The sequence below is a fragment of the Protomyctophum bolini genome (genome assembly GCF_963924005.1).
Source record: "Protomyctophum bolini genome assembly, chromosome: 14".
NCBI lineage: Eukaryota > Metazoa > Chordata > Actinopteri > Myctophiformes > Myctophidae > Protomyctophum > Protomyctophum bolini.
Genome location: NC_137875.1, coordinates 33667192 through 33694339, shown reverse-complemented (window position 1 = coordinate 33694339; position 27148 = coordinate 33667192). Strand labels below are relative to the sequence as shown.

At 40.7% G+C, this 27148-nt stretch overlaps 1 protein-coding gene across 1 annotated transcript; it reads right to left on the bottom strand.

The window, feature by feature from the left end:
• Positions 1-3231: 3231 nt before the first annotated feature.
• On the bottom strand, positions 3232-26882 carry LOC308328719 (receptor-type tyrosine-protein phosphatase epsilon-like). Its single transcript, XM_080782816.1, has 20 exons — positions 26743-26882; positions 17334-17405; positions 17076-17172; positions 16390-16463; positions 15841-15977; positions 15154-15244; positions 14967-15043; positions 14315-14351; positions 14123-14220; positions 12985-13104; positions 12262-12425; positions 10947-11082; positions 10045-10194; positions 9248-9341; positions 8707-8783; positions 8469-8603; positions 8245-8373; positions 7473-7624; positions 5677-5812; positions 3232-5576 (listed from the first exon to the last, which is right to left on the bottom strand). Exons 2-20 carry the CDS (start codon positions 17398-17400, stop codon positions 5502-5504), a joined length of 2046 nt encoding a protein of 681 aa, XP_080638942.1. The 5' UTR covers positions 17401-17405; positions 26743-26882; the 3' UTR covers positions 3232-5501.
• Positions 26883-27148: the final 266 nt, after the last annotated feature.

The following is a 27148-nucleotide window of genomic DNA, read 5'->3' as shown; positions in this document are numbered from 1 at the left end:
CTCAACTGAGCTGGTTAATCAAAAGTTAATTATATAATTTTCATGCAGATGAGGGCAACATTCAAATGAATCCCAGCTCTGCAATCATTACAAAAAATAAATAAAGAAATAATTCTAAAATGCTATAAAATGTTCAGGGACTGGGAGGCTGTAAACAATATGAAGTTTAATTTGAGGTAAACAAAGTGAATATCCACCAGGGGGTCTGGGAAGGAGAAAGTGAGGTTAAATCAAATTTGGAAACACAGATACCAGCAGGTTTTGTTGTCTTGATATACGTGCAATTAGGCGGGTCCTTGATGAGGACACAGGGACAGAGAAAGTTGTGTCTCACACCAGCGGATAGGAATTATTTAAAGGGGATTTATATCTTTTAGGGCAGGCAAAGTGGTAGATCTCTGTGAAATGGGCAGCTGTATAAAAATGAAATAAAATCCACATTTTAAAGAGACCATGCAAGCCACCAATTTTGCCAAATTATTGAACAATTGCGAAAGAGATAGGCTACTGCACGAATAACTTAATTTAAGTGACACCGAATGTGCACTGTGCAGGCACTATAGTATAGTGCCTGTCTCTATAGTGACTATACTGACCTACACAACATTCAACTTAATAACTTTGTGAAATAAGGCAAAGTAAGACGCAGTACTTTTCCAACAATTCTCCAAGTCTTTCCTCATCAAAGGAAATGATTGTCTCATGCAAATTACAACCATGAATATTAAACTGACGATGTGAAGTATCACAAATGAAGAACCATTGTTCTGGAAGTGCAATGGAATGTGGTTTAATTTCTCTCTCTAATTCTATGTGCTTTTATAATGTTCACCTTTTCCCAGTTGTGCCAGCGGGTTTGGGTTCATTGGTGTGCATTACAACCACGCTCTAACAATACAGGGCCTCCCCCGTGTCAGCACAGTTCATGAATCCTAGCCCCTTATGCACCAGGCGATTAGTATGGTTCTCAGTCTGTGGGGCTTTGCCAGAAAATGAGTTCTCTTTAAAACATATGCCCCCTGCTGATTCTCTTCCTACCCTGATATGAAATTCCAATTTTTATAATGAACACCAATTTCCTGTACGGGCAAGGAGAAGAAAAAAAAAGTTTTACACATTTACGTCCCTTTCCTTAGATGTCCATGCTTATTCAAAAAAAAAGAAAGAAAAAAAATATATAGGAGGAATCAGTTCTGGACCTCATAAGACTAGTAAAATATTCAAACAAGTGCTGATTTATGACTGCATAGAGGCTACAGGTACAAATTGCATCTTGTGCCGTTTCTCCAAGACGAATGCACACATGACTGTCCTGAGTGTAAATCAAAATTACCTAAGCTGTAACAAATTCAATTAAGTCATTGGTTTCTAATAAATTGGCTTAATCACCAGCTGTTGTCATGCTGAAATTGTTGTATCACAAGTTTGTCATGCTTGTCGGTCGTGGCTTCCTTACAAAGGTAATTTACCTTGTGTAAGTGCCCGAGGGCTTTAATGGTTAAAGAGCATCATTTACTGTTCTTGCTGAAAAAAATAAAATTAACAAATTTAAGAAATGGAGCTCTACAAAAAAGTTAAGGAATTAAACAAAAGCGTTTGATAGGTTTTTCCAAACTCCAAAACGTTATTACAATTTTACATGGATTTAGGATTTAGTTATAGGCTAATTCATTTCTAAATGTAGGCCTAATGCTATCTGGAAGTCAGTATCCATCCTGCACTGGGATGATCTATCACTGGTGATGTTGATGCACAGGATGGCGAGGATACTGTAAAGACTGGGCATTTTTGGTCTTCATTTATGTGGCATCCTTTTCTTTATTTTGAAATAAAATTAATGTCAGTTTAACAATTTGTCCTGTTATTGTTGGAGTATCTAATTCAACAGCATATTATGTTCATTCTCACTTATAAAACTTATAGTAAAGAAGTCTGAGCAAAAATCAAAACATTACTTTAGATTATGAAAATATCCAGTTAAGAAATCAGCACACAGATGTTGGAACAGTTTACTACTATTACTGATGCTTTGGCACAAGCACTCTGTAGCTGTAGTGTACATTAATATTGCACAATTGAAGGAGACATTGGCAATAAATTATGTATATCGGCACTTACAACATTGTATGGGCTCATCCTCTCTAGGGTATGGACACTCGTCTCTTCAGGAAGAGACACCACACCTCCTGTATCCATCATCTAGGAATAGCACAATAAAATAACCGAGTATTAAGAAAGCTTATTGAATCCAGGCGTAATTAAAAAAAGAAAAAAGTTTATTGGAATTACATTAAAAAAGCATGATCCAAGCTCAGTTTATGGTTTAAGTACAGTAAGGTTGAAGTTTTACCTCAAATCTCAGGAAGCCAAAACATTGGATAATAGCTATACAGAGTGACTCGATTGGTTTGGTGAACGGTGACGCCGACTTACCCTGATGCTGGCCTCCACTTCTCCCACACTCCTCTTCCCTCCTGGTAGCCGGCCAGAGTGATGGTAGGACCAGTGCTGGGGAACGGTGACCTGCACCACCAACGCCAACAACAACACCTGCACCAACGCTCTGCTAGTGGCTTCCATTGGAGCTGCAGAGGAAGCCAAAACCATTAAGCCTGCTTCGTACCTCGTCGTGCGGCGGTGTCGCCCGTCGGAAATAGCAGGTGTTTCTCTGCTCTACGAGCATGCACAACTTGTAGATCTGCTGATTTTTGGTGAGGGACGCCGTCGCATGACAAAGTATGATTAATTAAGCATATAGAATAGTTACCATTATTATTAGTTACCAAACCCCATGACTTTAGCCGTCCAACGCGTACCCTACTCATAATGATCAATACATTTTACTCTGAATTAATTGAAATGAAATAAAAAGAGAATGGGAACACAAAACAAATGACTTAAATTTGAGACAGACTCACCGCTGTATTTGCCTCGTGAGCATGTGGTGCATTAGCCAGGGGGCGATTTTATAGGTTTTTGCAAAAGGCACACAGACTGAATATAATCCCCTCTCGCCAGGTGTGACACATTTAAGCCTGACTAATGGGACCCAAAGAGGGACCCAAAACGTTGCTAATGGAACTGGTTAAGATATGCCATCACCACGACAGTTCAAACCCGCACACGTTTACCATTAGTCATAATTGCTTTGTTTGTGTTTAATAGATAAAAATGACAGTGTGACGATAACATGGGTAATTTCTCTCAATCTATAATTTATTGCAACCAGCATTTAGCAAACACATTGTAGCTAAACCCCCATACATATTCAATAAGAGGAAACAACACTTAAACATGATGCTTGTGTATTACACTGTACTGTAGGTACATGAGGTGCTAGGCCTGGGTTATAGGGTGGACTGTCTGAATACTTTTAATGCACATTTACAGTAGGTTAACTGTAAAGACCAGTGGTTTATTCCAAAGTACAGTAGTAGTACAGCAGATCGGTTTAGTCATGGCTAAATACCACACTTAAGAATTGTATGTACGTCCATGGCCCAAAATGAGTATGCCATTAATTAACTCATGTCAATAAATTATGATAAGGAAAAATACAAAGAAAAACTATCTTTACACAATCCTGTGTTCCAAATGATCTAACAAGCAGAACAAAGCAAACAAAACAAACAAACAAAGGTCAATGCAAAAATATATTCTAATTACTGTGTAGAAATGTTGTAATATCCTACTAGAAATATGCAACAAAATGCATCGTCCAAACCTGTTGGAACATCCTTGCATGCATCTTTCAACATTCTAAGTTTGTTCATATCAAAGCATTTCCACTGTATTCTCTATTCCTGAGGAGTTTGGGTAAACGAGGTTCAACTGTGTACCAACTGGTACTCGTTTGGGTAAACGAGGTTCAACTGTGTACCAACTCTTCCTTGACACCTATAAATGCTAAGTCTTAATCAGTCTAATATACTTCAATACAGAACATCACCTCACTTCTTAGCTTCATAGGTTGCACACCTACTGTAACTATCTGTGCGGCCGTTACTTAACGTTATGTAGTATGCTGAAAAATAACCTATACAGGTATTAAAATGAAGATCCATTTTAATACCAACACTCAAAAACATCATTTGACTTTTGAACAGCGTGTAAATCATTACTTGCTTGATGTGGACCATGTGAGCGATATTATTACAACACTGCAGTAATACATCTGGGAGCAGTTTGGAGTGCGTGGACTCTTTTCTCATCAGACTTCACCATAAAATAATCATCTGGCTTATGCATATTAAATGTGTCACTTGGTGACAAGTTTTCTCCAACGATTAGAATTGTCTCTCTAATCAAAATGGCACGTTTCATGCAAATATGCACATGTAAATTACTGCACAACTGTGTATAAAAATGTCTCTTTAAAGCATGATGTAACGTTAGACTGTTGAGACGAGATTTCACTGTGGGTTAATTTAATTTTATGGAGTTAGACTAATTTACCAAGTGTTATTGCCACAGGCAAGAAATAAAGTTAGCGAGGTTAAATAACACTGCAGTACTGTTAAGTGCTTGTTATTTAACGGAGTTACTGGTGAGGTAATTTGCACTTGCTGATGCAATGCAACGTGTCGGAACGTACATTTCGTGTATTTGTTTTAATTAACTTTGGATCATAATTACTTATCATACATATATCATATATTCTACACATGATATACTGTATGTTTTAAGCATAAACATGAATTATTCTTGTTTACATACTTGTCAGACTTTCCAGAGGTGAGTGGACAGTATACTGCATACAAGACCACTGGCAACAAAAGGCAGTGTGGTCAATATAACATAATAAACAATCATAAATAGAAACAAACGTATTCTACAAACACATAAATAGTTATAATCCATTATAGGCAAATAGTAATCAATACATACTATATACAGAATGTACATATTATGTAAAGTCTAGAATAAATGTATTCTATTTAAAGTTTTCAAACATATTCTTTTTTTCCTAAACAAACACCTGCATTCACCTTCAGCCTGCTGGACCTATATGCAGTACAATCCAGAGTGATAGTTTTACTCAGTTTAGAGTGTAAAAATTGACTCACTGCAGTGCAATGGACCTAGAAGGGGCACATAAAAAATAAATAATAAAGAACCAGTAAGGGATTTTCTTTTTCACTCTCCAAGTTGAATAACATTCCAGGTTTTTGCTGTCTATGCAAGCAAACAAAAAAACTGCTTTGTATTTATCCAAGAACTTGACAACCTTATTCAATACACGTAGCTACAATATAGCTAGATATATTATATCTACTTTATCTCACACTTCTAGACAACATTCACACAAACATTCTTGAAGGAAACAGACTCTTGAAGCAATTAATTAGCCTATATTACAATATGTCACAATGAGTTTTTAGAACTGTAATTGAGTGCAAAGGGTGTAAAAAGAGCTTGCTGTAGAAAATAACATTCTGACAAAATTGCATAAGTTAATTTGACAGAAGTATGTGGTATAATATCTGACAGGCATCCCGTCCTCATTTAAAATTGGCGTAGTCCGAGAAAATGTCGACAAAGTCCTGAACCACTCTATAGCAGAAGTCGTATTGTTCCTGGACAGAAAAGCAAAGAAGAGGTATTTCAGTGAACATGTGAACGCAGCAAAAAAAGAACAGTTGAATCATGTCACAGTATCTGTTCTGGACAACCTACCACAGTCTGAACCATGTGTGGTCTCTGCATGCGTAAACTTTTGACTGTCTGAAATACATCCAGGAGGCCTTCAGCTTTCACCCTCTCCAGAATGGTACTGAGGGCGATGAAGGTACCAGTCCGGCCCGCTCCGGCGCTGAAATGCAAAACCAAGGACAAAGCTATCAACGCCTAGATCTTGCCAAAATAACCGCACAACGAAAGGCCTTAAGAAAATGTTGGGCTTTGCAGCAGGACTGCAGCTGACTTTAACAGGGGATTTATGTTTTTAATACAGAAACGCAGGCCTTTGCAAGCTGAAGACAAGCATTGGAAATGACAGAGGGCTAATTTATACAAGTAAGAGCAAAAATTAAAGCAAATATGAATCTGCTTTCTTTTTCAACAATAGGGCTACAATGAAACTCCTGTAATTATCTCGGCAGAACATCCTTCTCCCATTTAACTGAAAAAGTTAGCTGGAGAAAAGGTGACCTTTCTGTAATAGTGCTAATAATCATCCTTACTTAAACGGAGGTTAATCCAAACGCCAACACTAATCAGTTTGGAGGCTCTCAGTGTTTGACTGAGTCAATGTTTACAATGATGGTGTGATGGAGAAAGAGAGAGAGGGGATAGAGAGAGGGAGAGCGAGAAAATGTTCAAGAGAGACATGGGGAGAGAGAGGGGGGGGGGAGAGATACGTGGGGGGATTGCAGCGGGTTAGCCCCGTTCCCAATGGGCGGAGGGAAAGCTTTAAAAAGCCCCCTCTTAGACAAGTGGTGATGAAGGAATAGAGGAGAGTGATGACACCATTTCCTGTCGTTAGCTCATCTCATCAGATTAATCATAGTGGGAGTCGGAGGAGATTTCACTTTGAGAGGTTTTAATTGACTGTGAATCGGCGGATTGGATCAATCCCACAGGGCTGCGCTGCTTTAGAATCACTTCACCTGCAGCAAGGTTCTGATCAAAGCGTCTCCAGCTAAGTCTTTATAAGGGATCACATAAGTGGCTGAGGCATGGAGCGCCGCCGCGTCCACCGAGGCAGAATGCAGAATTCATTGAAACAGACATTTTCGGGGGAAGGGGGAACATTTATTAGTGAATTTAAATTCTTTCTGGCATCATTTTGTGTTCCGTTCCATTCCAGTAGTGATCAGTTTGGTGGAAAAACTGGGGTGGAAGTGGCAGGATGAGCTTAATGTTGAGTCTTACACTTACTTAAATGGCCAATTTGACAGAACTTAGATTTTGTCCTAGATAAGTCTATCAGGACAGGTGTCCCCCAAACCGTTCCATGCCAAGGACCCCCAAATAGCCATAGCCTTTGGGTGCAACCGCCCTATTAGTTACATGTCTTTATAAAAACTAAATAAAAACTAAAATAGCTCAAATAGCCGATCTACAAGCTGCAACATGCATGTAGTGAGCTTGCAGATGTTGTTTTTGTTTTAACTGTCACAATAAACATATGCATTTAACTGAATTTGAATTGAAATGGCATTAAAATATATATTTTTTTGCTGTCCGGAAGAAACCACCTAAACAACATTTTTGAGGTTTTATATTTTTAGTTTTTGTCATAATTCAATGCTATTTAACACCCTTAATGTCTGTGCATTGGTAAAAAAAAAGATTGAACCAATGGAAAGTATTAAAAAGTGCTTCGACAAAACATTTGAGAGTTAGGTGGTTTCTTCTCCTTTCCAATTGGCTCCCTCTGGCGGCCCCCGCTTTTAAAACCTGCGCATATATACCACTACAACGCTAATCTACGGGTATTGCAGCGGCATTGTTAAACTCGGGCGTCTCACCTGCAGTGCACAATTATGGGATGGTTCCCAGACTGCTGCTGCTGCCTCTGCACGGCGGCGATAATGTCAATCATTCCTCTGCCCTCCGCCGGTATGCCGATCTCAGGCCATCCGTGGAAGTGGAAGTGTTGGACGTGGCGTGACTGCTTCTCCTGGAGAGATGGAGTCGGGAGTGTGTGTGTGGAGTGTGTGTGTGTGTGTGTGTGCGTGTGTGTGTGTGTGTGTGTTATTATTACATTAACACATATCGCCTAATCATAATTATTTGAGATAATCACAGTTTTATTTTCATTTCCACATGGAAAAATGTAACATTTTCAAGCATTTTCAAAAATAGTGGAAATTCAAACTGTCCAAGTGTCCACTATAATTATTTTAATATTATATATTCAATATAAAATATGGCTTATTTTGGCAATTGTGCAGTATTTATTTGATCCTTGGTATCGGTCATTGTACTTTATATAAACCTATGCAATTTGTGTTTACAAAGCCTAAAAGCCAAACAGAAATGTAAACTTTATGTTCCAATGTTCAAGGGAAAACACAATTAAATCGTTAATCGCAAAATGCCATGATCGCAACAGCCCTAGTGAAGCGCTTTTATTTTCATGCACCTGAAACTAGGCGCTCGGATGTCTTCCAAGTGCGCTACGATGAGGTATTTGTACAGCTGAGCTGGCCCTATAGGCCGTGAAGACAACACAGTGACGTTTATGTTTTATGTATACTTCAAATATATATTCTATTGTATGTTTTGAGTGTTACGCACTGGTCCGTAGGTGAGCACCATGTCTTTCAGAGTGAAGCCGGTGTCACATAGGGCATCGCCTGTCAGCTCCAGAGTATAATCTCCAAATGTTATACTGCCCTCTGCTGGCCAATATTGGAAACACTTGTCCTGTTGGAAAAGGTTACATGGAAATCATGTTATCATCGTTATATTTGACTGAAAATAACACACATGCACGCACACATGCACGCACGGCACCGTACCTGCTCCCGCTCCTTGAGTTCGGTGAGCATAACAACTGAGTGACACCTCCACTCCCATACCATCCTCCAGAAGTCCTCCACTGTGTGAGGCAGGGGACCCTGGGTGGCGATGAAATAGTCCTTCTGCCTGTAGCCCTGCAGGGAAGACCACGACACCCCGTTTACACTGTTTTAATTCACAGTGCACTTGGCACATGGCAGCCGTATTGTATACATGATGCCAAGGAGAGACACTCACATCAATGAAGGAAGCGTTTATGTAGTCGGTGAACTCCTGTCCCCTTTTCACGGAGAGTATCACTCTGTTGAAGTCATCTGTGAAAAGCAACAACACAACTTCACAATTAGGCTACAAGAATGTCAAGCAGTTAAGAACAACATTTCCTGTTATTTTAATGACAAATGTGACACTAATTAATTTAGCAATTTAGCACTTATGCATGGTACTTTTTTGGAATAACAGTGCTTTTTGTTCTCACTACTTTATTTCGTGATCTCATTCATCATTGACGTGTGTAGTAAAAAAACATCAATATATTTCTGGCATCAACAAGGTAATGGTGCTTTGATGGTATTGGCATGTGATGCAATGAAGATACATTTATGTTCCATCGCGCAAGGGAGTCGCTTGCCAAAAATAATAGATCTACAACCTAACAACATGTAGCGTTGTTACCTTGTAGTTTGAGGAATTTATTACTGATACTGCTGAGTATAAGTATACATTCTTCAGAAATTAGGTGTAGAGTTGAGTGTATCGGTTACGGAGTACTATTTACATGGAATGATCTGAAGCACGCGGTTCTTCCTCATGTTGGCCGGAAGGTTCCCCATCCTCATGTTCTCCTTCATGATGCGCACATTGGTCAGTTTCTGATGGAGGGCAAAATAAGATTAACATCACCATTTCACCACCATCCAAAAGTAGCTGATGATGAAGTGACGGTTTGCTTACACACCCGGTACGGTACAGTACGGTACGGTACGGTACAGTACTGTATACAGTACGATGCAGCAAGCAATTTGAAACTAAAAATGAAACACTTACACAGTAACAATATTGCAAAAAAATAATACAAGTAGATATACTTGAAAATAACATCCATATACGGTTTTCACTGATGAACTGCAGGGAACTGTGAAGTACCTTGGTAAAAAAATGAAATTCACATTTTATTTCCATTCAGCAGACAGTTAGCAGTCAGGTCTGCTGAAATCAAATGAAATGTGATTTCCACGACCAGGGCGGTTTACCTGGTCGCTACCTGTGATGGGAAATGTGTGGGGAAGTCAAGAAATGTTCCCTGATCAACTGTGAATTTGTTGACTGTCACACGAGGGTATGCTTGAGTTTCTGGGTGATTAAGAGCAGTGGCTCCCAAAATCTGCACCCTCTCACAAGTCTCTCATGAAAATGTCCCAATGTGGGATGAGATCCCATACCGACTAGGACGTAAACCCCTCTGTATAAAAGGCTTGATATACTTTGTTGTGTACGGTGTCACTCCTCACCTCAAATAGCTGATCTACAAGGTATAGATGGGCTATTTTCAGACCTTGGAGTGGACATTCTTACCCTGAACTCTTCCTCCAGGCCCAGCCTGTCATGGGGACCTCTGGTGTTGTGCAGCCTCTGCAGGTGTCCCTCCAAAGAGCACACGTCTAACTCTGTGTCTCCGTACAGGAAGTACTCCAGCAGAGCTTGATAGATGAAGGAGTATTGCATCTGGAAAGGGCGAGGGAAATAACCCACTCAATAACATGAGATTAGCGGCCCGACTGATATATAAGTCAGATATTGGCCTATATATAGTACGATATACTATGCACATCCGTCAATAAGAAAAGTTTACACAACATAATCCACAAAAGGATTATAGATAATTATCACATTCTCAGTTAAGTTTACAGTTTTAGTGCACTGTTAAACTCTTTCAGCGCCACCTGGTGGTCACCAGTTTAGGCTTTGAGTGCCAATTCTCCCATTATAAAAGAAATAATTTGTAATTCTATTATGCATGTAATGTGCATGTCATCACCTGTACACCAGATTAGAGGAATTTTCAAAATATGGATGAAAAAAAGGGAAGACGTCTTGTCGTCCGTGGCATCCGGTACTTAATTGGCAATCAGACGTCTAGACGTTTATGGCTACCAAACAGTACTGTAGTTAAGCTGTAAAATATCTTTCCTCTTCAACAACCACATTTGGTGTTGTATACAGTATATTGGCAGCTATTGTGAACGACGAAGGTAAAGAAACACGAGACGTATTCACAACACGTACTCGGAGAAGAACATCTGAGCAACTGAGTCACAAAGTATATTCTCTGGCCTGGACTGTCTGTGATGCACCCTCTGTTGTTGTTTACACCACCACAACACAACGACCAGCGCAGTGAGTTGAGCTGTCAGCAGCAGGTATGTACGCTGCGGGTCTGACGGAGGGGGTGGGGGCGGGGGTCAAGGTTTACTTACATCTGTCTGGACGAGCTGACAGCGCTGCTCCCGTATTCGGCTCACCAGGCCAAAGACGTCCACCCGCTGCTCCGCGTGCATCATGTCGATCATGCCGTCGATGACAATGAAGGTCCCGGTCCTCCCCACGCCTGCGCTGTATAGGCATTTATGGAGATAGATTTTTAGCTAGTTTAGTTTATAGTCATAATGATGAAATGTTCAGCGGCGTAGCACAACCTGAAACCATATTCATCTTTCTAATGTAGACTTGATGGTATTAATAACACGGTCGTCATTCGATCAGAACAGAGACCCTGTGTGTCAAAACGCGTCGGTCAGTTGTTGCCTTGCTCAATAAATACATTTCTTTTAGAGTGCCTCAGTACCTTTTCCCTCTCCCCAAGCAGAACTTTTAGTTTTTTGCGTCCATCCATTAGATCAGTGTTTGCATTCCTGTTTTTTCAGTGTTGAAAAACATCATATCTCCACACATCTCAAGAGAGATGTCACATCTGTGGTCGGGCTCTAAGCATGTGTTAAATTGCTGCATGCCTGCAGTACAGAAAACACAGATTTACAAGGGTCATTTGAACAGACGGCAGTTCAGGGAGCCATGAGATGGGATTCCACAGTGGGGTGTTGAGGGGTGCCTGTGTTCAATGGGCCCCATTCAACAACAGTGGCCCCGTCCCCTCAACACCTGTTGCAGCAGTTGGCTACAATGGCCTGCAGATCTCTTTGGTGAAGCTGTACACCGGTTGACCACACACACAAATCGCACACTTCAGGCAAAGCTGTCGATGTTTTTGATTCAGATGGAACTAGTTTAGAATTAAACAGATACAATTACCTTAAATGACTTTACACGACTGGAGTGCTTTTTTTGTTTGATGTCACATTAATTTAAACTTTGTGTCATCATGAGTATACTTCTGCACGGAACGCAAATAGCATGACATAAAGAAACATACTGTAAGTTTTAACATTTTCATAATTCTTTTTGAAAAGAGGTCGATTTTTCAACCTGTATGAATGAGAGGCATCACCAAATCTCTGATTGTTTATTCGTCACACGAGGACAAAGTACAAAACCCCAAAACAAAACAAAGACACAGGCAGGCAACTTACTGTACCTGGCCGCACTGCACAGATCTCCATATCCTCTGCATTTTAGAGATTTTAAACACTGGACTTTATTCTTTAAAATGTTTTAAATATATCCAGTGTTTAATAGCTCTAAAACTGACATTTAATGTCAATTTGGAAATGACCTCTCCGTTAACGTAACAAAAGCATTTGTCTCGTTATCACACCATGCCCCCCCATTCATTACCTGCAGTGCACCACGACGGGTCCGGCATACGTCGGGTTGACCGTCTTAACCTTCTTGAGGAATTTCAGCATGCCGATGGGAGAGAACGGCACCCCAAAGTCTGGCCAGCTGGTGAAGTGGAGCTGGGTGACCAGCCGGGGAGCTCTGGGACCGTCACTACCCTGCTGTGGGAACACACGGCACACTCAGTCCATGCCCGCTTCGATTGTACACATAACAACACACTGGGCGATAATTAGTCCAGGGCAGAACCTTCCGTCAACTGGTTGACCAGCTGGTGCACCGTGGTAGTTAGGCGGAAAAGGCAACGGTAGCTTTGAGAGTAAATTAATCAAAGCCAGCCACGTGGAGTATTATTCATCTCTGGTACTTTTCTTTGTTTGAGAACTGTGGCGTGAGGGTGTGTTGCCTTTCCTGGGGTAACGTACTTTTCACAGCAGGTGAACATTTTCATTCAAATGTTTGAATAACAAACGTGTTCTTATAGTCAGTGGTTTGTCAAGAAAACAAATATATAATTTCATTGCTTATGCTTAAAAATACAGTTTGGAAATCTGTTCCAAATGGTAAAAGCAACATTTGGCAACATTTACTGTCGCTCAGTAACACTGAGCGACTGAAAATTACACAAAATGTGTGCAGTCCAGTCATACGGGTTTCTTTAAATATCATTAAAGGCCCAGTTATGTAAACCAACACTTTTTTTTTTTAAATAATACTTACATATTGTATACAGAATTTTCTAATGGTGTAGTCCACCAATACTGTGAAGTCCTCCATTGCCACTCTGACGTTCCCATACATCCAACAGCCTTTGTCAGGCCAATACTGATAACATTTCTCCTGAGGGAATAAAAGAAAACTATGAGCTGGCTCCTGTAACTGTATATCTATCTATGGGTTCGTTGTTTAGTTTGAAATATTTGGGCTTTGGTGACTCCCTTACACATTACGAAGACTTGATATAATTAAAAGTTATGAAAAATGCTTAATTGAAAAACGTACAGTATTCTGCTGTGACGCTGACTGCAATACATCTAAGCTGTGCATCTTTGTCTGTGCTGACGACACGTGCATTTTAACAATCATAATAGTGGATTAAAACATGGATTTGCATTGCTTTTATCTGTCATATACATTTCACAACCAGAAAAAAAGAAAAGAAAATCTGGACAACTGTGCAGTGCTCTGTCAATAACATCATCACAGTGATGTTTCAACCCATTAATGGGATTCTCAAACTAATTATCATGCTGTCTCCCAGGATCTTATCAACAATTATTCTGTTATTGATCCTTGACGCTCCTGTTCAGCAGTATCAAACCCACTGTTTGGCTCTTTATTGATCATCCCTTTGAGGCTCAATTTTAATGGGATGCTAAGTAATCTGCTCTGTGACACTTTGTATGGATTCAGAGCTGGGGAAGGGGTCAAATAAATTATGCCTGTGACTTTGGATTGTGTTGAAGACTAGAAGGGCTCTGGCAAGTCCATATCAGAGCATCATATAGGTTGTGTCAGATCACAGACTAATGTTATATGTCACACCATTCAGACAACATGGTGTGGCATATAGTACTAAAGTCGATAGAATGTGGAATCGATGGAGGGAAATGACTACCACCATAGATTTGAAAGTATACTGTAGATAGGTCATATAATGTGCCCTACCGTACTTCCTATACTTTGCTGCTATATGGATACCATAACCAGTGCCTCATCATATGGAACAAATGTCTCACGGTCACGGAGGCCCCCATAGATTGATCATTTCCTCGTCCATTTGACCAGTTTGACATGGAAGCACAGTGTTGCTATAAATGTTTGTTCCATACATTTATTTCTCTGACTATACCCCTACCTCTTTCCTCTCTTTCAAATTAGTCAGCATGACTATGGTGGCAGTCCTCTGTTCCCAAACCATCCGCCAAAAGTCGGCCACTGTCTCAGGCTTTGGGCCTGAAAAACACCATCATATTATTAGTTCAAAATACTGTAGAAATTGTGAAATTTGCAAAATTTCTCACTGATATAAACTGATATGAGCATTTACCTTGTGCAGCAATGAATCTGTTCTTCTCTTTATAACCCTGTGTGAAAGAGAAACCATGAGAGTCATGGCAAATCTGTAAGAGGTAAGCCTGAAAATGCTAAATTCCATGGCATTCAAGGTGGTTGATTCCTCCACGGTGCCTCCGGCTTGGCCGGGCGCTACAACAAACACAATGAATTTCTGGCAGGGGAGGGTGTTCTCTGTCGCTGCATTAGCAGCTCCTACAGGTTGGCTCAGTAGGGAGCAGCTGAACTGCCTGGTAAAACTCCTCACAGTCAGATGTGGTTGTCTTCTAGACCCTCCCCAGACTACACACAATAGGGATTGGTAGTGATAGAGACTGCTGTATACAGTACATTGGGGGAACTGACATAACAACAACGTAAACAACAAAAGTAGGCTCCTCAAAGCGCAGAAAACGTGAAATGCTTCAATAGTTGTTATAGTGCCGAAATAATTGGTGCGAAGGTTCTTGCAGGTTTGTGCAAAGGAGCGTATGCAAATTGGTCCAACGGTACAGGAGATTCGCTGTTCAGCAGACAGACAGACACACACAGACACATGGATGGAAGCACGGAAGTGCAAGGGTGGAAACATTGGCGGAGATTAAAAAGAGTACTTAGTTGTAATGGGCCTGGCAGCAATTACTCACATCAATGTATGATGCATTTATGTAGTCTGAACATAAATATCCATCGATATGATTTAGCACTACTCTTGAATGGTCATCTGTTGCAGAAAGGAGAAAAAGATCAAATGTCAATGAATAAAGTCTCTTCTCCTTTGGATTCATGAAGCTCAAACAGTCTAAGGAAGCATAAACATAAGTCCTCCCTCACATGGCAGAATGTTGGGGTATCTGTTTTTCTCCCTGTTGTGTTCCCTGCTTGCCTCCTCGAACGACCCGTGGTGGTAGTAGCACGGCAGCGACTACAAAGACAGTCCAGTCACCATATGGGTTAACACAAAAAAAAATCCATTTGTTAAATACTCATACATAACACAAAGTAGCATTTCATGACTCACTTATTTTTTCATTTTGCAAGGTGTTGTCGACACGCTGGATAGTGATATTAGTCACGGCTACACTGCAGACATAACAAACGCGTTCTTGGGAATTACTCAGCCCACACAGAATAATGCATGCATCATCTGTTATAGCTGTACATGAACCCTATAGCGTCCCTATTCTGGACATGACATAATAGGCAAACATTTGTCAAAAACTGGCAAAAATATATATCTACAAGCCCTCAAGCTCGCGTCACAAGGCTTTGTGAGATTATAGATCGGCAATTTTCCTTCAAAAGTATATAGGGATTATGTGAAATACTAATACATACCACAACGTAACAATTCATGACTCTCTTAGCAATTTGCCGTCGAAACACGGGACAGTGACATTAGTCACAGCGACACAGCAGACATACAAACGCACCCTTGCTCTTACACATGTAGCCCACACAGAATAATCCATGCGTCATCAGTTAGCTCAGGTGTGCGAGGATGTGTGTAAGTACACCTACGTTGAACTCCTCTCTGAAGAGCTTGCCATCGTCGGCAGATCGTATCCGGTACTCGTCCTCCAGGGAGTCCAGAGGGATGGGGAAGTACCTCTTAGATGGAGAGGGAGATCTGGGCAGGAGGACCACTGTCTGCTCGCCTGCGCGGGATGAAAAATACGGTGGACAGAATGTTAATGTTTCCCCATAGGGGACGGTTCCAGGCTCTCCCCGCACCTGGAAAAACAAGCCTAATGGTCATTAAGATTTCCTACTTTTGGGGGCACCTGCCAGAAACCATTCCTCAAGTCGTAAACATACCGCCGCCGTTGCTGCATGAAAATATCATAACTCCAAATTTGGTCTTTCCCAGTTTCCCCCTTTCCTTTTTTACTTGGAGCGAAAGTTTATATAGTTCCTTATGTGCTAGGAAAGTTTCATGACCTCTGGGCCCATTTGAGTTTGAGTCCAAGTTTTAAAAATAGACAGAAAAGGAGGAAAGAATATTGTACTAGATACTAGATACATTGTTTTTTGTTGTCGTTTTGTTTTTAGATGACAGTAATATAGCACCTTGTTCGTCCAAGAAGCCATTCGGAATCTTCTTGTCCACTGAAGTTACCAGAGCCTTCCTGTGGTTTTTGAACCTGAAGACAGAATGAGAACAGAGAGGATGAAGGCTGCTGCTTACATGAAGTCCCACTCTTACCAAGAAGTATTGTTCACCACATAAAGGAGGCAAAACCCAAACAAATTCCAAACAGCATACAATCAAGATGGAAGAGAGATATAACCCCATTCTTCAAAACATACTGTACCTCTCCACATATAGGAGAACAGTAGACAGTCATCAAACAAATACCAACCATCCGAAAGAGCCAAAGCTGTTCCTCCTCATGAGGGGTCCTGGGTATAGTGTGACTCAGTGAATGAGTTTCTCTCTCTAACCTAGTGCTGTCTTACTTGAGGTGCAGCTGTTTTATCCACAAAGCCCCCTGTTCACTTTATGTTCAGAGCAGCCCCCCAGCTCCAGACCCACCCTTAAATACATGCTCAGAGAGAGAGAGAGGGAGAGAGAGAGAGAGAGAGAGAGAGAGAGAGAGAGAGAGAGAGAGAGAGAGAGAGAGAGAGGGGGACGGATGGACGGACGGACGGACGGACGGATGAGAACACCACTGGCACAGAAGAGACACAGAAAAAATGCAGATACACTTGAATACAGAGTATTGTCTTGTGTACGCATGTGTGGTTCTGCTTACCTCAAACAGTAGATGGTGAGGAGAACAATGATGATGAGAAGCAGGGATATGACCAACGTCGAAGGCAACACATGGGCACCCTGCTGGGTGGGGTTTTCTGGACACAAACAACACATGTCGTTTACATCAGCGGCTCCCAAACATTAACATTAGCTTTTTTTTTTATTATTCAGAACATTTGTCATTTAGTGAATTCTGTTTCCGAATTTGACATCTAATTGTTTCTTCATATTGTTCATGGTAAATTGCAGCAGTTACCTGCGGTTTGGTTGTCATGAGAAGAGCTGTTCAATGCTATAGTGGTTCCAATGAGAAACAACACCATTGTCCCTGCAGATAAAAGTGAAAAACCTGTGTCAATAATTGTACCATCATAATTTGCTGTCACTCCAACAGAAGCAAGACTATATGCAGCACACTGTCTTCATATGCAAATATGCAACGTTTTTATTTTTAATAGGAAACACAATGTTTCGGTCTGTAGACCTTCATCAGGTTATATTTATTCATACAACCTCTGTGGGACAAAACGTATTTCCCATTTTAAAAAGCCCTCTGTCCCCACCGACGCACCTGTCGTTCTTTAGATATGGAGTTGTGCTCCTTTTTGACCCAACAGAAATGGTTATAGTAAAAAGATCCTGTAATATAATACAACATCCACTAGGGGGCACCAGTAAGCAGCAATGACAACTCAAGCTTCATGTGGCTCCTCTGCTGCGTGAAACAATTTTATATTGTTCCTTCTGTTCTACACATTGCCAGATGGATGCTTTTAATTAACCATTGCTTTTATGAAATATCTGAGACCAATAGGTTTTTATGGAAGGTGCTTCTGAACATATTGGTGGTTTGACCACTTCAAATGCTCTAATCTTAAAATAATATAGCCTGTCTAAAAGCTTGTAGTTCAGCTGTTTTTGCTGTGCAACATGCTCACATAGAAGACATGCTTGCTTCCATGGAATCCAAATGACTGAAATCAGTTGTGGCGACTGAGAACTTTAATCCATGCATGCAGATTCAGCATCTCATTGTCCAGCCTGCATGTCCTTGGCCGTGTGATTGAGCGAACGGGAACGGCCAAATCATACTTGTTATAAACTAGGCAACATCAAAGCCCCTTCAATGTGATCCAACCCTTAAAAAATAGAACTACAGTAGCCTACCTCATATGTAGCACACACCACATCCCCTGTGGGTTTGACACTGGAGATGAGCTAAACATAACATTTTGTGAGATCTACTGTAAGAACACGTCTCATTTTGCAGTCTATGATGTATGTATGCAGCTATTACAGCATACAGAGCATTGTGGATGTTATATGATATCCACCACTACAGTATACTGTATGTAGAGGGTGGTGCAATAGGGAGCATCTTGATTCTCCTTGAGAAACTTGATGTTGTCCATAAAACAGGGACAGGTCTAACCTATAGGATAGGTCCCGCATGATTTATGATTTCCTGTTTCTGGCTATATAGAAGTATTTATCTGTACGTCTCTAAATGTTATGATGAATTGAACATGGTGGAGCCTATTGTGTAATGCAATGCTTTATGGCGTCGTCCACAGTTAACAGTTTTGTATTGAGTTGTGCTTGAAATGTAGGGGAGAGCCGCCACGGTTGTAAACGCAACATGCACGTTATCTCTTGATTGGTCAACTCCATCATGACTTCATCATGTCAGTATACAGTATTTAACAGCAACGTACTCTACGTGCCCAGGAAGTTTCAAGTGTTTTCCTTCACCCTACTGGGAATTATTGACAGAAAACTGGCTTTTCTCAAAATGCGTAAATAAGCATCTGTGGTCTTCAAATCTTTTCTTTGATGTTGATGAGCTAAAATCAACATGGATGTCTGCATGCTTATGTTCTTCATTAGTTTGCATCGTTTTTAGACACTATGCATGTTAAAGTTCTGGTCTGTAAGCAACGCCAAAGAAGGACTTGCAAAGTGGTTGAATTGTAACACACGCCATATCATAACATTATATGGAATATTTACACATTTGACATATTGGCCAATATTATGTTCAGTCAGCTGTCTTTCAATTACAGAGTGTATATAGCAGATATGTGTAGGTCCTTTGCCTGAAATTATTGCATGTGTAGATAAAAGGATCTCTGAGTAAAAGAGTGAAACTTGCAAAATGTTACAACCATGGCGGCTCTCCCCTACTGTAATTCTCCAATCTGTTAATAAATTATTCAATCAATCAAAACATTTTAATAGTTAGTTTTAGCATGATACTACTAGTGATGCAATTAGCGATTATTTAATTATTCTATTGGCTACTTTTTCTATTAATCAAATAATAGAGAAGCACATTATTATTAACAATTTCATTTCTTAATCTTTTATATATCATCAAAACAAGAACAACAACAAAATGTAAATAGATTGTTTTATAATCGACTAAATCAATTAGTCTGATTAACTACAGACCTAGTGGACTTCACTGTCCTTTTAAAAAAAAAATCTACTGGATTTAAAGAAATGTACAAAAACAGACACATGTGTGTGCAATTGAACATTATCTGTAGATATCACTACTCAAGCCGAGAAATAATGACTAATAATCAGGGACACAAAATAAATAATAAAGACGCTGTCTCCTCCTCCAAAGCTAAAGTTAATTATGATGAGCAACTGAAAACGTGTAGTTTCTCCAGAAATCCCTTAAATATATAGTATGGATGCTAGTAAATGATGTTAATAATCAGATTATGTTGTGATATGTTTATATTTCATACAAGCTGCACTTCTATAACTTTCAATACCGATATATATATAGTTAGTTTGACATTATTGTACTGTCGAGGATATTCTTATGGAGAGAGGTGGCTTTATTTCTCTCTCTTGCTCAAACATACTCTGTCTCCATCTATTTATGAATCCGTTTCTCTCTCTCACTCATCGTCTTCGCAGTCAGCTGTCATTATTTTTCTCAATCACATCTTCCCCACACTCTTCCGCTGTGCTTTATTGCCACAAGCTATTAGCGGCTTAATTGTCACAGAGCTCTGTGTGATTCTCTCCAGAAGGATGTGTCAACTTTACCATGACACCAAAAGTAAATTGATTCTGTCACGTTGTCCCCACGTCCCATTATCTCCTAATGTGACAACCAATTTCTCTGAACCAACACATATCCCCTCGTTTCCCCTTCATTCCCCCCCCAGTTAGAGTGTAGGAAATCAGAGTGTAAATTGGGCAAACAGGGCAGATCTGCCTAAGTGCATTTGATGGAATAAATGAGAGTAGTGAGACTGGAGTGTCCTAATTTATCTTCTCTTCTAAGTCCCCTTGTCTTGTACCAGAGCCCACTACTAGTACTGTAGATTGGACGGAATAATTCATGTGGTCAATTTATCTCCTCTAGAAATGGGTCATGTGGAGACTTGAGAGACATTCTTTCCCACACAACCCTGCAGGGTTTCACATAATCATATCTCTCTAAAGTCTTTCCAGGAACGAGTTCTGTAACCCTAAACCCAACCACCTTCCCACCCCCACTAACCCAGATGTTTAAAGGACCATGCCGGTGGTCTGCCATGTTTAGCCCACTGGCTATGACTCATGGTATACTTGACATTGCTGCCGACCACTTACCAAAGCATTCCGCCGTTTGTTGATTTTGGAATAATTACCAGATTTCCCTATTTTTGGCTCTGTAGGAGGCAGAGCTGTCTAGATGAGGGTCTGTATACAGTACCTCTATGCATGTTTCTCACTTAATTTTAGAATGGAAGCCAATGGGGACCAAATCAGGCTGAAACCTTGCCCAAATCTGGAGTCATACATTATAGATATAATAGAATGCTCACATGAGGTTTGAGACCCACATGGGAGCCAAGCCTATAATTGTGACTAGTTTGTGCATTAGGAGCTGTGGACTGGACAATGGACATGGCACACTACACTATCCTATTTATTTTCACAAGTTCACATTAATGAACTAGTTTACCCATAATTCAAATTCCGTCATCTACTCACTGTCATGCCATGAAAACATAGATGTGGTTTCTTTGTCCACAAAACACACAAGGAGTTTGCCAGCAAAAACTTTCTAACAGCTTTCTCCAAACAAGCCAACGGTGTCAAGTCCCTTGAGTTCTTCTCTAGTCCTCAGTACAACCGTTTGTTTTCAGAAGACTTGGATTATGCTACACAATCTCTATGGAGTAATTATTTGCCAATGTATTGCTCTATTTGGACTTGTCACTGTTGGCTTTAGCTGCTGGCTTCAGCTACCTAATGACTGTGAGTATGTAATGACAGAATTTAAACATTTGGGCTAACTATTCCTTTAACCTCTGACACAACGCACACACGCACGCACACACAAACCGTTTTGTCAATTCCCAATTTCTTTTCTCACCTTGCATGTATATGCATGCCTGCACATCATTTCCACAGCTAAAGGGCACATGCCACATATGTGCCCACACTGTGCCGAGAAGGAAGCCAACTATCTCCCCAGTGTTAACAAGCTGACAGCGTCGACACCTGTTCCCCCACAATACCCCACTGGGCAGATCACATTCAATCACACCGAGCCATCCTACAGCTCCATGGCTGCACTGCATGCTGTGAGTATGGGTCACTGGAGAGGTTAGAGCGTGTCTGTCATCTCCAGGCATGCTTTACATAGCCAACAAGAATGGAGCTGATAACATATGAATATTTCTACTGTCCACTTGACTGAATAACTCAAGTAGGCTTTGATTATTTAAATGAATACTGTGATGTCTGAATAGACGTTGTCGTCAGCTTTTTATTCAAATGATTAATTCCAGTCAGTGAGACCATGCCCTTTCTGATGGTATCAGTCATACATTAACAATAATGCCTTTGGGGGTTGCCGATGATGACCACGTGGTTAAGGCACGTTCCACATACTGTATAGTCTTTGATGCCTGACAGCATGTCCCGGGTTTGATCCCCGAGCCTGGCTGCGGGGTTTGCTGCATGTCACTCGCTGACTCTCTCCGGGTTTCCTTTCTCTCTCACTACTGTCCTATCGAATAATTACCTTTGCAGCACCCGCATGTCATGAAAGCGTAGAGTGACTTCAATTATGTTATATCACTGGCATAGGGCATGCAAGTGCAGTGGAAAATTATACGCATGCTCCAAGCTCCAACTAGGCTAGTCGAAGCTCAAAGGCAATGTTAATATTTGACAAAGTAGTAAAGTACTAGAACCAATCAGCATTCCTTTTTCTCAGAAAAGAAGCAATTTGAAGAACTGAACCTGACTGCATAAAATCCATGGTTGGGTGATAAAAGAAAAGTACAGTACAATATACTGTAGATATAGCATAAATACCATGTTAAGCCCCATGGTAATTGAATTCAGTGATGAATGAAGCTCTCAAGTCCCCAAAGCTCATAGCATCCTAAAAATGAGCTGTCCCGCTTCGGTTCAATATCTCCTTCCCCCATAGGGTCTCACATAGAGAAAACCTAAACCAGTGATAGAGACAGAGAAAAGTGCTATCAGAAATAATACCGGCCCTCATGGAAATTGAAGCCTTATTTCCTTTCGGCAGAGCTGTAGTCTGTGTCCATTCATCTCTATCATTAATTCAAGCCAACTGTGCAGCAGAAGGTACGGTTATGTTATTATCTATTTCCAACTGGGAAAAGTCAAAGGGTCTGCTGGGAGCAGGCTGAGAGGGTTTTCCCTGTGCCTGTGGTCAGGTGAGAGTCTTTTCATTTTGACATCATTCTATCCGGAGTCCGGACACAGTCAAAATATTGATAATCGGTGGTCTGTATAGGTCAGGACTCGGGACACTCGACAATCGCGACCAGACACAAAAATCTAGCAATCAATGATGATTTTCTTTTTTTTTAAATCATTTATTTCATTGTCTCCTCCAGGCCGAAGGCGTGGAGGAGAGTATGTTTTGTAGAGGTGTGCATTGGCACTGCCCTCACAATTAAATTCGATTCCGAATTGATTCGACGATGCATTGCAAATTTGCAATGCATCACACTTTTCTATATTACTGCACAACACAACAATGGCAAATTCTTTTATCAGTTAATACAAGCAGTCAGATATACTGAACAACATTTAGAATTACATTATAATATTATGTACAGTATTATATACATATATAATTATATTTAGGCTTCGATTATCGATTAGGTCACATCGCTGCATTGCATTGATGCACGGCCGAAACACGATGGATTGCTGAATCGATTATATATATTTGACAGCAATAATGTTTTGCACTCCGTCTGTGTGTGTGTGTCCGTCTATCTGTGTGCACACACACACACACACGCCCTGGATGCCAATTCCGAACACCCTGTTATAGCGCCACAATGAGGTATATTTTTTTCTTTTTTTTGTCCTGCGTCTCGCGTCCGTCACCAGTCACCACCTATATAGTTGCCAATCCATCATGCCTTGTGACATCACGTGACATCATGGAGACCTTTAACGCCTCACGCCTCATGACATCACGCCTCGTGAGACATCACGCTATGCATCACAACACTGACCTCATCTACAGTAACCCTGGATAATCATACATGGAGAAGACTGGATCATCTTAATTCTTGGAGCCGGCCAGCAACTCTTGTTGATCTGGCCTCATCAAACTCTGTACACTCAAGACACGCTCCATGTATGGCCAGTTTAGAATTCATTCCAATATGTTGATCTGACCCCCCATGCCAAATGCCAGCGCTCGCCCAGCATTCTGCCATCCAGGCGGTGATGGCGGTCTTACCCATGTAAGAGTGAATGTGGTTAACATAATTGCATTGTAGGTCACGGATGTTCGCATTTACTTCCTTAATGAACCCTAATGTCAGGGACAATTTTCACCAAGACATTGAAATGCATTAAAATACATCAATAACAGAACTTTGACTCTGCTTTCCTTTTGAAGACGTGCAGAGGAATGTACACTAGCCTGGGTCTTTCAATTCTATTGATTTACCTACAGTTCCATCTCTCTGCCAAATGGCAATCATTACTGCTCTTCCAAAAACAAATGTGCCTCATGTAAATAATGACTATAGTCAGACCATTAGCAAAGCGGATCCAAGTGAACCAGACATTATTGATCAACACAGGTGTTCCTCAAGGATGTGTGAGTTCTCCCATATTGTATTTACACAAATTATACAAAAGATATCGGACAATGAGTCATCCCAGGACTTTTTACTGTCAAGTTTTATGATGACACAGCCATTTTAGGACTTTGTACAATGGTATGATGATGACCAATGACCATCATCTCATTGTAAACACTAGAGTCCAAATTACACTGCCGCCACAGTGCAGAGGCACATTGTATGCGACACATCCTGTTGGAGCTCATCCTAGCACCAACAAAAAGCATCGCACATGCAGCGCGTTCAACAGGAAGATCACAGTCTTTAGTTAGTCTCTCGAGACAGACTGTTGACTAACGTCAAAGGAAAAGAGGGGGCTGTTTTTCCTTTGTTTTGCCAACGGGTACCTTTTAGTAAATGAGTTGAGCTCTTTATACCTGCTGGAAACATTTATAATCTTCCATTAAATTGTGTATTACAAATAATCTTAGTAAAGTATTTTCTATGTAGCCTACATGGTGTGAATACACATACATTATGTGACTGATGAATAACAAGTGTAGATACTTTATAGTTAAATATTGATAATGATTAATACACAGATAAGCCCTAAGATGAGCCAGACGAAACCCAGAGTAGCAAGTTCAACAGTCATGTCTCAAAGCAGACTTCACACCTCTCACAGCCACCCACATTATATCTGAGAAATGCTGAGAATCTGCTGATGCGCGTAATGCCATACTCTTTTGACTTGAGCACACCAGTTCCATTGTTTCTTGCTGAAATCAAACAAAATGACCTAGCGTAGCCTTTGTCTTGAATGAGGGCAGGGTGGAGAGCAACTGTGGCTCAGCAAAAAGTGATACTGTAGTAGTGATGTTGTAGGCAATGATGGTTGGCTCCTGCATGTGTGCATGTGACTGATAGATGCAGAACATTCAATGTGGAATATGTACTGTACAATATACACGCACGCACGCACGCCACAATAATTGTATGTATTTTTATGTGGCAGCCTTTATGTCCATGACAAATGTCCCTACGGACGAATAAGGTTATCCTGAACCTTTTTAATAAATGAAGGTGCCATAGAGATGTTAGATTGCCTATCTCAGCCAAGTCTTGCTCTTTGCAAGTTGATTTTCAAGTATACCGCGAGTCGTAGCCAATGGGCTAAATCAGCATGACCCTTCAATGACGCATGATAAATACATATAGGCCTTTCTGTCTGACAAGACCCTGCTCTGCAGCTCACTGTGATAGAATGGGCATGCATTTAAAAGATTGCATGATTTCTAAATGATTCACCACTGCGCTACCAGTGACATTGTCCACAATAAACGTACAGATGAAAAATGACTTCACTGAGAACACTGAGAAACTGGACTGGTTCTGTTTGAATGGCGTCTGAACCTCACCTGAAACCATTCAGAAATACTGTACATACTTTTATGGCATTTCCTTTTGTTGTTAGCCTACTGTACTTTTGGAACCGGTGTCAAGATTTTTATGTGAAAATTATACCTGGCTATCAAATGGATAGTCGCATCCTTTCTATAGTCTCCGTTTCAGTGCAAATCAATATGGCCTCAAAGGCGCATTCCACTTTGGGCATGGCGCAGGATGGATGACATCTTGTAGACAAAAAGGGCTGTTTGTTTACAAGGAGAGAGAGAGAACAAAGAAAGGGGTAGTAGAAAGAAACAGTCACCACGTCAGCTGTCGACCTCTGAGGAAGAGGGTCGAACCGTATAGTGTATGTCAGTAATGTGAGGGAGAGAGTGAAAGATTAAAGAACACATGAGAGTACTGTACTGTACTGTACTGTACGGTACTGTTCTTCGTAGTACTGTACTTGACAAGGTGTTGCACACATTGTGTGTGTGTTAGGCTCCACAACAGTGAACAAAAGGTGGTGAACAAAAGGTGCTTCCGTGCTCAGACATACATACTGTACATACATACAGACAGACACATTGCTGCGTGTAGGAGTGATTAGCACAACTCAAAAAGGATGAGGCCTCTTATTATATAGTATGCAGTGTCACTGAGCAGTATGGGTGGGAGGGTTAAGGGATTTCTTTCTCTTTTTTGTCTTGTTTATTTATTTTTCTTTCATTTTGTTTCATTAAAAAAAAGTATTTCATATCATAATGTTTGTAATAATTTATAATCTGTTCAATACTTTTGGTTACATTGTTACTCTCAAATAGAGCTCCCTGTGTTTCTCTCTGTATGCAGGCTGGACTATACAGTATGCATACATGCTACTAACATTAAGCCTCTTATAGTAGAGATATAAAGAACTACTGGATCTTAACAATCTCACTCTACTAACCCCGTTCACGTCTCTCTAATCACTGAATCTGGCACATGGCTCAGGTCAAAAGAATCAATCTGGAGAGATTATTTTGGAATCCAATTACTCCTCATCTCAGAGGGGAGATGGTGGAACATACAAGATCATTTCCCATTAATGGATTTCATTTCAATTGATCCCTGGGATTGATTCGGTCGAGATGAAATCAAACTGGGCCCTGGTCAGGAGCGGGGTGGAGTTGTTAATAAAAGACTTACCCGTTCCAAACAAAACCAAGCAGATCCGATATCAGTTGACCCGTCAGTCCATAGCAGCCTATGAGTCCCAGTTTCTTTACTGGTTGGGCTTCCTGGGGTTCTCCACGCTCCACCCAGCCCACTATTCACATCCTCTCTAAGGCATTGAAACAGCAATGGATGTAGAGAAGCTTTTATTCTTCTCCTTCAACAGGAAACAACGTGGATCTGGTGACTGAAGATCTGTGGTCTTCAAAGTGAGATGCCACCTGGAAAATTAAGTGAAAGAAAAATGGGTTAGAAAGAATACATAACAACCAAAGTTTAATAAACCAGCCCCAAGCGACCGCAGGGCTGAGACACTCTATACCAATAATATACCAACAATAATGTCACTTCAGTATGTCAGCACTACAGCGGACAGACG

Coding starts and splice junctions, on each gene's coding strand:
- LOC308328719 (XM_080782816.1), bottom strand. CDS start 17,400: ATGGTGTTGTTTCTCATTGGAACCACTATAGCATTGAACAGCTCTTCT. Junction 7,625..8,244: donor TGGTGCTCACCTACGGACCA/GTGCGTAACACT, acceptor CCATCTCTCCAG/GAGAAGCAGTCACGCCACGT. Junction 5,577..5,676: donor CACACATGGTTCAGACTGTG/GTAGGTTGTCCA, acceptor TTTTCTGTCCAG/GAACAATACGACTTCTGCTA.